Source organism: Eufriesea mexicana, unplaced genomic scaffold (assembly GCF_001483705.2).
Source record: "Eufriesea mexicana isolate 0111107269 unplaced genomic scaffold, ASM148370v2 scaffold87, whole genome shotgun sequence".
Classification (NCBI taxonomy): domain Eukaryota; kingdom Metazoa; phylum Arthropoda; class Insecta; order Hymenoptera; family Apidae; genus Eufriesea; species Eufriesea mexicana.
In genome coordinates this window covers 177,035-192,591 of record NW_016908248.1, presented here as the reverse complement: position 1 = coordinate 192,591, position 15,557 = coordinate 177,035, and the positions used below count along the sequence as shown (strand labels likewise).

At 35.8% G+C, this 15,557-nt stretch overlaps 1 protein-coding gene across 4 annotated transcripts in view; it reads left to right on the top strand.

The window, feature by feature from the left end:
- The window catches only part of ssh (Protein phosphatase Slingshot), a 256,624-nt gene that overhangs the window by 83,550 nt on the left and 157,517 nt on the right, over positions 1-15,557 (top strand). For all 4 annotated transcript variants that reach the window (XM_017910247.1, XM_017910242.1, XM_017910244.1 and 1 more), the window contains one exon: positions 4,704-4,863. In XM_017910247.1, the coding sequence (XP_017765736.1) occupies positions 4,825-4,863 (39 nt within the window). In that variant the 5' untranslated portion in view covers positions 4,704-4,824. The remainder of the gene's footprint in view (positions 1-4,703; positions 4,864-15,557) is intronic.

Below are 15,557 nucleotides of genomic sequence, written 5' to 3'. Positions count from 1 at the left end.
GTTTAAAATATATTATATACATTCATACTGCAGTTGCTTCGTTGATGACTGATAAAAATTTTGTACCTTAGGGTCATGAAATTGCAGATTGATTAAATATTAGGGAGTACACAGATGTTGAACTCGTGCTACGTTGAACTGGTTGATACGATATTTCAAATTCTAATTAACCGATTGATTTCAAATTTCAACAGATTATGTAGATGATATGTCTTTATAGTTGGGATTTCGGATTTTCAGATTCAATAAGTTTTTATATTTTTTTCATTACTCGAAATGCAGAAGAAATAGAAGGACATATCAACTTCAAAGTGTCGTCATTTTTTCAAATTTCGAGATTTTTTCTTTTCCTTATCTCAAACCATAACTGCATCTTTGCTAATCACAATGCTTCTCTAGTTGTTCGTTTTCGATGAGCAGAACAGCCCCAATCATCTCAGCCGCTATACTCCGTTTTTTGAACCCTGTTGTATATATCGTTATATAATTCTTACAATTTCTTCCATTTCTTGTCGAAAAAAATTGCGAATATTCCCAAAACACGGACAGATAAGCCAGCGAAAACTTCGTGTCGAAAAGTGTCATGGTGTTTTAAAAAAAAATTCTTAAAAATGCCACGCATTTTCGGCCCTAGTTTGCAGAAAACTCTTTGAATCTCGAGGAGTGGGGAGTCACTTGGTGGCAGGAGTGGGAGGGATGCATAGGCGCGAAAATGACCACAGAGAAATCAACTCGCTCCAGTTTTGCTAATAAGGCCACCGTCGTTAATTGCCCTCCGTCACGGCGGCTGGTCCCTTATCGTGTGAAAGTAATCGTCACAGCTCTCGATAACGAAGATTGTGAAAGAGCGCGCCGTCGAAGATAGATTTTCAGGTTTCTCTTTTCTCCGGTTACACGCGTGTAATCGCTACCCTCGTGAAAGAGAAACTTCCCATTGTGTGGCGCTGGCGCGTGCGCGCGCGCCACCGGAAGCTTACGAGTGTACGTACGCGAAATGCCATGTGCGTCCGGCTCGCGCGCGATGCTCATTGCAATGAGAATGCAGTTTTCCGGCTTCTGTGCTTCTCGCGAGGCGACACGTGCGCCTGCGGCTCTTCTAATCGTGCCGCCTTCGTTTTCCACGCCGGACTCTATGGTGTTTTCAATACAGGTTTTACACTTTTAATTCACCCTTTCCCATATCAAATTCATACTCTTGCAACTCAAGTACTTGTAAAAACACATAAAATATATATTAGCCAGTAAGAAATGCAAAATTTTACTGAAAGGATGTATATGTATTAGATATTTATTATAATTACGTTAATTGTGTGTACATAGCCTAGATTATAATGGTTTCTCTGCAGCTGTTGCTGTTAACTTGACATACATATTCATGTAACAATTATAACAATTTGTAGAAGTAACAGTTTCTTGCACAAAATTTTACTTTGGAAAAGATTTCTTTGATGCGATTCATAGTTGGAGAATATGGGGGTAGAACAAGTAAAGTGTGCCTTCTCTGACCAACATCGTCACGGATGTCCTGCGTTTCGTGGCTCCCTGCATTGTCTGAAATCACTCAAACTTCATCCACATTAACGTCCTCCAATTTCTGAAGTAATCTTCTAAAAAAGTCCCAGAAAATACTTGCAACAATTATAGATGGATGAATCGATGAATACCAATAACTAAAACCCACTTCGTGGAGATGGTTACAGGTAGAGTCCCTGGCCTTAGGGGCCTTTCAACGATCGTCCTATAAAAGAGATTTCGGCTAGGCATACTATATTTTAATACCCTATTTTCGCAACGCTAATATTTGAACGACTCTACCTTTTGTAAATTAGGATGAAAGAAAATGTAGTAGATACGAAGGAATAAAAATTGATACGAAAGTTAACCTGAACATGACTTACTCGAGAACAAAGGTCGTTGGTGAACTGATGGTACTCGTGGGTCCAGTGAGGCCTAGTAGCCAGGCAGGCAGCTCCGTGCCCCTACCACATGGGGGAGAAACCAATTATGGAATCATCCCATGAGGTCTGACCGTAGGCACGTCATGAGCGCCAGACTACAGGACCCATACCTCGATCGTGTACGCGAACCGGTACACAGGACGACCGGGGCCCACAGTCCCTCGCGTTGACACCGAAAGCATCATCAGCGACAACGTCCTAACGAATTGATGCGTGATCCAGAAGTACAGAGACTCGACTTGTGTTTTGGATCTAACTCAAGAGAATGATCTACGATTCGTAGTTATTACGATAATTATATTTATAATTTTCGTGATACGTATATATTATTAATATTTATTTTTAGAGCAGGGTTTCCTAACTTTTTGAATTCGTGGCTCACTCCCCTTATTCTTTTTATATCTTCCAAAGCCTTAAATTTATTAGAAAGATACGTATATTGTACTTTTATTTATTTCTATAAATCAGTTTATAAGTATCTATTATAAACATTTTCATGTAACTAGAAAAATTTGGTGTAGGGCCCTCTGGCAGGCCATATAGCCCTAATTAAGAATCGTTATTTTAGTGGAGTAGGAAATAGCTTTCCGCGTGTGAAAAGATTATAAAAATAGCGTATTATTAGTTTGATATGTGCAAATTTGTAATTATAACCGAGTACACGTCAATTATACTTCTCTCATGAAAATTTCATAATTTCGTATCACTTACGAGAGATAGTACATGAATAATAACTTTATAGAATAAATGATATAAAATATTACATATGTCCAAAGCTTTAGTATTCTTTTTATAAAACACGTATTCACGTTAATTATTTAATTGTTCACTGAATTTACACTTTTACCGATTAACACTTATGTACATAATATAAATAACTTGTACTGTATCGCGCTGTATCGTTTAAACAGTTGTTCCATTATATACGAGAAATAATATTTGATGCTAAAGAAATTTTCATTAGATCAAGTATTGTTGTTCGAATTCTATTTTGTATTCCAATATATGTACATCGTGTATTTTACTTTCCATTTTTTATTTTTCTACACAATCAATCCAACAATCCAAGTGTGTAAACATATGTGTTTTATCGTAAAAATTCCAGGATTTATTTCTAGAAGATCTATTTTCGCGATTCTTAACGCGTGAATTCCGTTTTAAAGACATTCATCTAATTAATTGCACGTTCATTTATGTGACTTGGTTCAAAGTCCTGCGTTGATAAAATGAGTGAATGATTATTCATCATCCAGAAAGTAGTCGGTAGAATTTTCTACACGGTAAAACGCAAAAACCGTTTGTCACAGCTGAAAATTAAAGTAATTCGTCAAGTTCGCTTAATTACTTTCCGAGCAATATTTAATTAATCTACTGGCCATTGGCTAATGAAACAGCCTCACCATTAGTCGATGAAATAATTCGTTATTAATGTTTCAGACCGACATGGATAGTGGTTAACATGGACATGGTTAAAGTTCATAAATATTCACTTATCATTCCGTATACCAGCATTAACCAATAATTAACATTTATTTATCGGTAATTATCCGTATTTTCTTTGCTTGGTAAGCTTCGTTTTGACATTTACGCAATTCGGCATGGATCGATAAACTATCATAATCAGCTAATAATTAATAATTATTTGTAATTATTAATGTTCATTTATATCTCGTGTAAATTCGTTGTTTAACTTTTACGTTTAATATTGTAAGTTCAAAACGGTAGAAAACGATTAATTGCTGTAAAATATAGAGAAATATATTAGTTTACGTACAAAGTAATTTCATTTTTCCTTTTAACTCGGAATATTGCAATATTTGGAATAAATGGTCGAATTTGATGAAAGGATGTTTCCATAAAAATTCTGTGCCATGAGTTATTTTGTTTGAAGAACGAGTGGTAATATATATCTTTCTTCCTTTTCTTTTTTCCCTTTAATAACACAGTGGCATTTATTCAAATAAATTCAGCGATCTGTCACATCACTTGATTTATTCTTTTAACACTTGATTTGCCGAGTTACGACGTATACCCTTAAACCTACCATATTTATAATAACATAATGTAGATGGTGCAATGAAATAAATAGGTACGAATAATTATATACCTATTTTAATAATGATGAATACTAATTTCGCTAAAAATAATTCTGGACTCAATGTAAATGAATAGCAAAATATTTGAAACCCGCCCTTTTGATAATTTTGATACTTGACAATTGAATTGAGAATAAATAAACGAATAAATTCTAAAATATAATTTTGGTTTTTAATTTCGTATGATATCAAATGTACTTACCCATAAATCGTTATTTTTCATCGCTTATTTTACTTTCCTATTTATCATCGTGTTATATTTTCTTGCCATAACCGTTCCATCGACTACTGCTCCACTTATGTCGGTTCTTATTTCTCGTATTTGAAATTCGAATAAAAACTTTCCCCCCTGACCCAGCGAAATTCAAATTAGGAGAGATAAACCTCGTGGTACGTGTAGCCAGTGCAAGGATAAAAGAATAAAAGAAGAAAGGTGAAAGCTTGCGTATGTAAGAAAAAAGCGCAAGCAAATTCTTCGCAATTAACCGTTGCCTGACAATGTTGAATTAAGTGCCTGTGCCTCGCATAATTGGCATCGGGAGCCGCTGAAATACGTGAGCTGCCCTTTAAACGCGCGAGTTCTGCATCGCGCCAAGGTCACCCGTAACTTTTCACCATACTAATCGACTTTTCTCTCTTTCTGTTTCAGCCTCAGCGAATGTTACTTCGCAGGCAAGGGCGCAGCCTTGGTTTTGCCTCCGAACGAAAGGGCCAGGCCCTCGAGAAGGGTCTCCGCGGCAGGATGCGACATCCAACAGCACTTGCAATCTATGTTCTACCTGCTCAGACCGGAGGAAACCCTGAAAATGGTGAGTCGACAATCTTTCAAAGGTGTTTCCCCGGACAGGTAGAATCTTAGAGTTTAGGAGATGTTTTATTTTGTCGAGTGATTGGTCCCTCGGTTTACTAGTGCAAGCTGTACTTATGTATTAGTACATAAGGCAGTCATGGCGAACCTTTTGACCTCCGGTGTGTCAAGATTTATAGAAAACCTAGCTTAACTCGGGTCCTGTGTCACGTCTAGAAATATCCGTAATTTTCTGCTATTTGTAGGACTATTAAAAGAGAGAGCTATATTTTTAATACGTTTGTTTCATAGTAAAACGATAGGAGATAAATCTATCTTAGAGATTAGTCGATCTTTTATTTTACCGAGTGATTGGATCTTCAGTTTACTACTGCAAAGTGTAGATAAATCAGGGATAGTGAAACTTTCAAACTCGGTGTGTCAAGATTCATAAAATAGCTAGCTTAACTCGGGTGTCATATCTAGAAATATCTATAATTTTCCGCTATTTGTAGGACTATTAAGAAAGAGAGATATATGTTTAATTCACTCGTTTCATAGTTAAAACGGTGGAAAATAAATTTATCTTAGAGATCAGCCGATCTTTTATTTTACCGAGTGATTAGAACCTCAGTTTACCATTGCAAAGTGTACATAAGGTATCGTATAGTCTCTTCAGGTATATGTATACGTTTAGTATTTTTTAAAATTATGATTATTATAAGCGAGAAGAAAATTAGGATCAGTTGGAGAAGAATAGGATCTTAAAATTCGATGGGTAATTATCTATTATAATTATCCAATGTTATTAAAGGAGTTATAGTTATAATAATTAACACGAAGGGTAGCGTTAATAATTTTATTGTTGAGGAATTATGTTAGGTCACACGCGAGTGTATCTACAGGGTGAACAAAATAACTCGTGCACCTGTTTGTTTTTCGTAATAGAAAAATGTGTCACGGGTAATGTTGATTGGTTCGGAATTTTCTTCGGGGTCATAGATCATCGGTGGCTTTTTAAATGGCAATGATTAATAGTTGAGGTCAAGACCTACCCAATGAACTGTTCGCGTGACTCTGAACGTGAAAAATCCTAAAATGTTTGGAAATAGGCGTCGTAATAATAGATGGTAGTATACTATAGTGTATTTTAAAGTTTTTCGAGTAATTTTGCTAGGAAGATTTTTAGGTGCAGGTGAAATATAACGACGAGTCCATAAATGCAAATGCTATTAGCTATGAATTGATTGCTATGAATGCATATATGGATGTTCAACAAAAACTATCGACGAAGACTACGAGATCATGCATATCTGCGTTTGATATGTAAATGCAAAATATTATATTCAATTTTGAGGAAAGTGGAAATCTTTTATCTAGTATAGCGAAGGAAAAATTAAAATAGTAACGTAGTTGCATGATCAACTAATTTTTCAGCTAGTATGAAATAAACACGGAAAATATATTTCAGAAGTGATTTCAAATTTAAAAAATTAGGTATAATCGTAGTGAAATTTAGTTGGTGATAAATTTGACGATTCATGGTAGATCGATTTAAAATCATTTTTATACCTAGAACGAGCTGGTGATATTTGCAGGTAAAATTCTGGAACATCAGGTGTATTATTCTATGAATTTATACTGTGGTTAGAAAATAAATGAAATATGATATATAGGTAATAGTCAGGTAGTAAAATTTTTCTTTTTCGAATAATTGCAATAGCGAATTTGATTCAAAACGTTTTATTTCGGAAATTTAGTAAACTCAATTGTCTTATTAAGCAGGTAACTTTGATCAGGTAACTAGTCAAGGAATTTTACAGTCCAGATATTAAATATTTCTAAGAATAAATTAATTTTAATCGAGTCGCGTTTAATTTATATAAATATAGGGTTATTTTGATAGGATAGGGTTATTTCGACCGAATACAATTATAATAAAGTACCAGAAATCAGAGAATCGTCGAGAAACTGATTGTATTGACGAAATTGACAGAAAATCTTTAAACGAATGCTTTCGCATATTGGGACTCTCGACGTTTTTACATTTGTCGAAATATTAAGACTAGAAAATTAATTTTCGTGCTGTGCTACTTTTTCCTTCTACAATATTTTGTAACAGTCCTAGTTTCATGGCGATAAAGATACGTGATAATAAACCAGGCAACGACGATAATTCTTGCGCATATTAGACCATAAATCGCTTTTTAATACTCAGAATACGTCGAATTCAGGTCAACGCATTGTCCATTAACTACTTTAAGTTCTCGTATTTCTAAGTTTCGATATTTACTCTGGAATCATAGGATAAAACGATAGTTTAATTCTTAATTTGCGTGGAAAATAGAAATTCGGTAGAAACGATTAAAAAAGGTGACCTATAATTACTCGTAATAGGCTGTAATTGTACAGGCAAAATAAATATGTCAGTATTATTGACATTTCCATTCTCATCTGATAAATCCATCATCAGTTAACGCGCTGTTGAGTGCTGTACTCGATTTCATCGCTTTCGTTCGATAAAATAATAAACAAACATATAGATAATAATAAAAGAAAATATATATGTATAGAAAGAAGTACGATATACTACGTACTCTATGTACTCGTCGAAAGATTAAACAAAAATTTTATTGACGAGTAAATATTACTAAGAAACAGCACTGTGTCAACAAGTCGTACAGAAATTGTGAGGAAAAACGCTACGGGTGACAATTTCAGAAAATTCAATTTTTTTAATAATCTGGTTAGGTTAGTTTTTTTTTTTAATATCGAATTACAATTGGAACATTATCAACGTCGCCATGTTAACGCCAGGGGGGTGCAAGGGTATGATATATAATACACTATCTATCCTTTACACCCTTCGTGCATATTTACCATAGTGAAGAAAGTTTAAAAAACTATTTGTTTTCACTGCGAGTTAATTACCATTATTTACCAAACAGGCGGGGAAAAATAAAAATGTATCAGCGTGCATCGATTATCGACGCGCGATCGATCGAGCGACGGCCGTGACATTTTGCACGGACAAAAGTTCAAGGATAGAATCTATTTTATCTGAAACGTGCGTCGCAATCGATACTCCAGGGCCGCGTGCGCTGTCTGCCAATTCCGGGATCTTGAAATTGGCGGCAGAGTTTCGATTAATCGTGTTGGCGCGTGCGGCTCCAACGTGGGCTTCCTCGTCGACGGATTGTGCGAGGTATTTTCACCATTCGCCTTTATCTCTGTCTCCCGCTTTATGACGAAATGCCAGGCATACGGGTTAAAGTAATTTTGTCGCGGTTGCGTGGTAATTTCGACGACCTCGGCATTTTTTTTTTTAGATATTTTTATCTCGTTCCGTTCACTGGGAAGGAGGACTTTTGTGTTTCTAATTTCTGTAATAGTCGTAGTAATTGTTTGTTGTTTATTTTTCTAATAATCGTACCAATTGCTAAATTTATTATCGTTGCGTAGTAATTTCGATAGACCGGATTTCTCCTTTTCAGATATTTTTATCTCGTTCCGTTCACTGGGAAGGAGGACTTTTGTGTTTCTAATTTCTTTAATAGTCGTAGTAATTGTTTATTGTTTATTTTTCTAATAATGGTTGTAATTGTTAAATTTATTATCGTTGCGTAGTAATTTCGATAGTCCGGATTTCTCCTTTCCAGATATTTTTATCTCGCTACGATCCCTGAGAAGGGAAATCTTTGTGTTTGTTGTTTATTATTGTAATAATCCTAGTAATTGTAATATTTATTATTGCACGATAATTTCGATACTCCTGGATTTCTTCACTGAGGAGGGAAATTTTAGTGTCTGTTGTTTATTTTTGTAATAATCGCAGTAATTGTAAGATTTATTATCGTTCCATGGTAATTTCGATACCTTTGGAATCTTTCTTTCTAGATATTTTTATCTCATTCCATTTACTGAGAAAGGAAATTTTTGTTTGTTATTTATCTTTGTAGTAATTGTCGTAATTGTAATATTTATTATCGTTGTGTGCTAATTTCAATACTCCTAGAATTTTTCTTTTTGGAGTGCCCATAGGGGTTAGGATAAATATTTTTTTAAATATTTTTATTTCGTTACGTTCATTGACAAGAAAAATTGTTGTGTTTATAATTTCTGTGATAATCGTAGTAATTGTAACATTTAATACCGCGTGGTAATATCTTACGCAGTCGTTGTTATTCGATAATTAATATTGACATTTTTATTTACTACACGATCAAATTTTCGTGTCGAAAATTTTTGTCACCCCAATTGCGTTTATTAGAAATTACTTGGTTCGAATATTGTATATTTTTGCTTCTTTATTTTTATTAAAGATTTACATACTTTACACTTCACACGTCGCTGCAATAACGTGAAATCGCTTTCAGAAATTGAATCGATCCTTCAAATCGACTATAATTTTTCGCTTTACCCATACGCGAAACCACCCCAACTTAACCCTTTGCACTCGACGACTTTTTCGTTACAGAAAAATAGTAATTCGAAGACTTTTTGTCATAGAGTGGACGATATTTTTAAAATGGTAAATGAGAAATCATATGCAAATTAAGACATAGAATTATTTTTCTCTGACATTGCACACATCGTTAGGTAATTTTAAATTTGATATATTCATTAACGTCGATCTTTAGAATTTGATTAAATGGTGATTGAGAGTCACCTCTCGAGTGCAAAAGGTTTATCCACATTCGCGAACACAGGCCCAACATATGTTTGCATACGATGATCGAACGTTGAAGAATTTTCCTCAAATTGTCCCATCTTCTGCTAACTCGCCTCGTGCATCGAAAAAGTGAAACTAACCTTTGATACGCATCTATCCTATATTCAGTTGCCCGTCCTCCCGGGGTACCGTAAGAACAAGCCATAATTCAAAGACACGTCCGCGTTTACGAGCACACTGGCAGCACAGGCTCGTATTATCGTAATCGGTGAACGAATTTTCAGTCGGAAAAATTGGCAGCACGGTCTCGTCTAAAATTACGCCGTTTTACTATGTCGTTCGCGCTGCCAGTGCAGAAAGTCCGGAACCTCTGTAAACAACCGACAGGTATTCGCCGCGTGACGTCAGGCAATCCTAACGAGAGCAAACTGGCAGCCGGTGATTGCGAAATCTCTTCTCAGACGTGTACAGCTTTCTATGTCTACGCTTGCGATGAAAAGTGGTCAGAGTTCTCTCGGAAAATCGTGTGTCCGCTTCCACGCCTTTGCAAAGTTCAATCCTCGTCGATCGGATCTGATACGAACCTAAACTCGAACGCGAATTAGCGCTGCCTGTCGTGGTCGAACATCGTGCTATAGACCGAGTCAGATCGGCAATGAAATAATTGGAATAAATTACCTTCTAATCGCAGTGTCTGCGAGTCCAAGGAGAAAATTTGGGTCGAGAAGGTTGACGGAGTTTCTAGAGTAGCTTGACGTGGTTGGTTATGGTTTCGAATGGCTCCAGGCGGTTTGATATCGAGGTAATTTGTCAACGCTATAACTACTAGTAGACACTAGTGGGCAAAATGACTCGTTGTTTTGGGTACTTAATTTTCAGTGTCCAAAAGTGTTTTATCGCTTATGACAGGATACTGGTGCAGAACGCTGAGAACGTGCGTACTTTTGGGAATTTTTTTGGAAGAAAGTATTTATTCCATCACTGAAAATTGTGAGGTTTTATTAAGTAACTATAGGATTACAAAATAAATCTTTTTGCATTTTAAGAAAGGTTACAATTTTGAGTTATAGAAACGTATACTTAGTGCCTCGATAACGAGGCAGAAAATTGGCGGGAGCTGAAGATCTTTTTAATTTTTATATACGTACGGTAAATCTATATACGTTTGTACGTTTATACCTTATATACGTTGTCGATAAGGCTTTAAAAATATGCGAAAATCGAAGATAGGTAAAATGAGGCCACTTTGAAAAAAAGTCGATTTTTCCGCAAAAATTTTACGTCTATTTGCGTATATAAATGTTTCATCCTCTATATTCGCGAGCTATTGCAGAAGTGATTTTCAGAAATTATAGTATTCGAGTCGGTATCACGTGCATACGTGAAATTACGTGTCATTCGGATTTGAAAGGTACACGCAGTGAATGTGTCGAAGATAATAAAAATATTATAAATTCGTGCTATCTTTCTATCTTGTAACGATGTGTAGATGGAATAAACGGGCAATATTATTTCTCGATTAGACAGCTTCTGTCTTGTTTTCCTCTGGATTTATTTTAATTTCCTCATCTACCATCGTTAAACGTCCACGTGTTATTTGAGCACTGGCACGTATGTGCTGTATTTTCCTTGGATACCATTTTTTTTTTAAATCCAGCAATTTCACTAAAACGCGTGTACACTCGTCTTCGAATTTTATCGTATCAGTTTCGAATCCACTGCGTTTGATCAAAGTGAACCGTGAAAACTGGCCTTAAGCCAGGCTCTGGTAACCGAGTTAGCGTTTATGAAGTAAGATTTTTCCAATTGTCTTGTATAAAATTAAATTATAAATCGTGAACTACTAATGTGATATATAAAATATATAATGACATTTGATAATAACATCTTTGTACAAGGAATTTTGGTTAGATTTTTCAAGTTCGTAGATTGGTTCAGAAAATTCTATTGTTTCGTTGCTCGAGGAATTTTGATATCTGTAATATTTTGAGATATTTCGATAGCTTATGAAGCTTGAAATAATTCTATTTCTGTATTGAGATTCAGAATTTCGTACTCGGTAAATTTATAGTACAGGTATTATTAAAATTATTAACTCTTTGCACTCGAGGGGTACCTCTCAGTCGCCATTTAATCAGATTCTAAAGATCGATGTTAATTAATATATCAAATTCACAATTGCTCAACGATGCGTGGAATATCGAAGTGAAATAATTCTACGTCTTAAATTGCAAACGATTTCTTATTTATAAGATTATATTTTTAAAAATATCGTCAACTTTATGGCAGGAAGCCTCCGAATTACTATTTTCCTGTAACGAAAACATCCCCGAGTGCAAAGGGTTAAAGTAGAATTAGATACAGAATTGCGAAAATGGTCGGTGCTTATGAGTAACGAATTTACAAAAATGTATATCTGTCGTGATTGTAATTGGTTCAAGACAGTCTGAAGTACCATTAATTTACGAAATGGAATCGTTCTTGAAAGATGTGGTCTCCTTGTGGTTGATAAAACGAAGTATCGAATCAGTTTCACTCGATATTATTATTATCATTTAATCTTGTTTCTTGATTTATTTTTGTTTATTCTCCTTGTAAAGAGAATTATTTGTAATTTGTTTATTTAGGTTTAATTAGGCAACTTTCATCGTAATTTTAAGAATAGACAGTATTGATCCTGGAATAATCCATATTTGATGGAAATTATTGAATAGAAATTCAGATAGAAATTTAATATAGAAATTTAATTATTCAAATTAATAAGAAGGAGAAAGTCGTTTCATGTATGCAGTTCTCGATTGAACGTAATTTACTTTATAAACATTACGTTTTCGTGTAGTTAATCGTGTTACGATATCGTTCGCGCGATAACGTCATTGAGAAATCATTGGACACTCGAATTAAGTATTCGAACAATCGAAGAATTAAAAAATTCTATCAGTGCGATTGTAGTCTGTAGATAATATCGAAGATGTATTATATAGTCATAATTGATTTCTTAGAAATCGTAATACAGTTCGCGAAGCTACGTATATAAAACGAATATAGAAATTCCGTTCTTTAATATATATATTAATTATAGGCTCGAGTCACGTAAGTTTCATTTCGAAATATTAAAAATTCCACGCTTTAAATATATCGCGAATTAAAAAAATTAATTACCAGAAAATTACTAACTCCATCTAATTATTCAATTTATTAGTATTCCGATAAAAATAGTTTAATTTTATTCTTAAATGACTGCGCCGTAAAATAAATGATAAAATAATTTCTCGTAAATGTTTTACTTGCACCATTTCCATAATTACCTGCATACGTGCATGAAATTATTGGAGAAATTCAGATATTCAAATATTCGAATCAATTCAAGTAATTCGAGTGTTCAAATACGAAGAAATCCAAATATTATATTTTATCGTAATAATTATAAAGAAATAGATAGGGTTAGTCTATATCACGTTGAGTGCTACGTCAGTCCCTAGGGACCGACAGTGAACTTTCCGTTCAGGCGACGTCAGTCTCTAGGGACTGACAGAAGACTTTTCGTTTGGACGGTGTGGATTCTAGGGACTGACAGCGAATTTTTCGTTTGATCATCATCGGTGCGTAAGACTGGCATTGTCAAGGGTTAAATTATCAATGACAATTAATATATTGTAAAAATTTAATTCCCTCTGCTGAAGTAAATCTTTACACTTCCGTGGCTTTTTTCGACTGATCGTTTCTTGGTGATCGCCTTTTTGCCTTTCTGGCATTCCCCACCCCATTATCTTCTGTTTATAATTTGTATATTTGTGCATTGGCTGTACCATTCTCACAGTCCAAACGACAAAGTGAAACAAAGTAATCTTCTGCTCATACCCTTCGGTATACTTGAGCACTCGGCATCAAGTGCTCACTAGCTGCCGCCTGAGCGGAAAGTATAGCAAAATCGGCGCCGCACTCAACGTGATATATACATATTTTTCGTATAAATAATAGAAAAATTATTTTTCAAAATTATTCTTATCAACCTATTAGGCATAATCCATCCAAAATTCAGTTAGACAAAATAAGAGATTACCGATATTCGCGAATTGAAACAACTCGGTCCAAATCAAAAACCGCAGGGCAGTCGATCATTCGAGGAATGTGGGCCCGATTGCTTTCCGAAATTTCATAAAAATCCCTAGGATCCACGGATTCTCCTTTTCAACCGATCGACAGTTGGCTCGATTCGTCTTCCGGTTACTCGGACACGCAACGATCGAGGGCCCCGTTCGTACGAAGTTCGTTACCGATATCAAGCGGTGAAGTTCATGCACGAGGAAGTCTGGGTCGCTGATAAGAAACTGGTCGCGTAAGTCTTTTGAAACTACAAACACGTCTCGAGCCGTTTGTCGGGCGGAAGCGCTCGTTTCTCATCGGCCGCGACCTCAATGCGTCGCGTTCGCCGGCGACCCGCGCATGTGGGTCGCCTTTAGCCCACTTCGCGATAGTTCCAGCGACACCGACAACTCGTACCGATCCCACGTGGAAAATTCCAGGTCGTCACGCGCGTGTCGCGTGCTGGATGCGACGGTGACAGTACTTTTCGAATTGGAGCGCTGACTACTCTCAATGGCGCTCACGCGAAACGTTTGCCTTTGCCTCGTTCGTCGGGTCGTTTCCAGTTGCCTTCCACTCGGTTATATGCTGCTCTTTCCATCGGCTTACCTTGTCGCGAGAAAATCGCACGCGACACTCTGTGAACGTTCGGTTGGAAGGTCAGATTCCTCGTAGAAGCGGTCCAAGCCATTTCTCCATCTTGCCTACCTTACTGTGCAAATTACTCGGTGGCAGGTAATAGATTCTTGCGTTTTTCGTGCTCTTCCACTGCGTGTTCCAGATATTGTCCATGGTAAAACGTTTGTCACGTTTGTCGTATCGTTTCGAGTTCCCTTGCATTCAGTTATTGCATTCTTTCTTTTAGGTCATTTTGTTGTATGAAAATCTCACGTGACAGTCATTGAAGGTTCATTTGGAAGGCCAAATTCCTCGTAGAAGTGGTCCGAGTAATTTCCCAATCTTGGTTACCTTATAGTTTCAATTGCTCAATATCAAAATCGTCGGTGGTATATGAAATTTTGATGATTTTCCATGGTGTCCAAGTCAAATGTTTGCCACATTTGTCTCATTGCTTCGAGTTCCCTTAGATCCAGTTATTGGACTCTGACTTGCTCTAATTATTTAGTGATTTGCAGTAGTGTCTAGGTGCTGCTATTATTGGGCACTTTGATTTATTCGATGTTATCAGAAAAGAATCTAACGTGACAATTTTCTAATTTTTAATTTTTAATTTAATTTTTTCGTTTGGTGAATTAGATTCGTCATCCGTCATTCGAGTGGTTCGCTTAATTTTTTAATCCCGTATCTCTTGTATCCCCTATAGGGTAAATTTGATGTCAAATAATCGATGCTCGCGTTCTTGGATGCTTTTACATCGTGTATTCCATGAATCGTCGATTATGTGAGCATACTTTTGGCTTTATATTGTCATAATGCCAATTCACGATTATACCGAACTGAATTATTGTTCAATGAATCAATGAATTATTGATACAATATTCATTAAAAAGTTTTCGAAGTACCGATTAAACGATTATTAATTTGTAAAATACTGATTAGCTGTACATGAAAATTAATTGTTCCAAAAATTCCGAATGCTCTTATGGTATGCTACATTTGCATAATATGTCTCCTAGGTCTTCTCGGTGCATACGTACTTTCAAATTCCTGTCAATTATATGGAAAGTATGAATAAGCATTTATCGCGTTCGTAGAGTTATTTCGAGTTACCTTACATCTGAAAATCTCATATTTTCGTTCACTCGATCCAACAAGGAAGTAACCCGAAGCGACAATTTTGAGATTTCGTTTGAAAGATCAGATTCATGGTGGAAGTGGTCCGCGTAACGTCTCAATCTTGCACATCCTGCGATGCAAACTTGGTATTAAGTAATCAGTGCCTACGACGTTCTTCAATGTAACTACGTCATTTATTTAACAAATTAACGGTCGTGTAG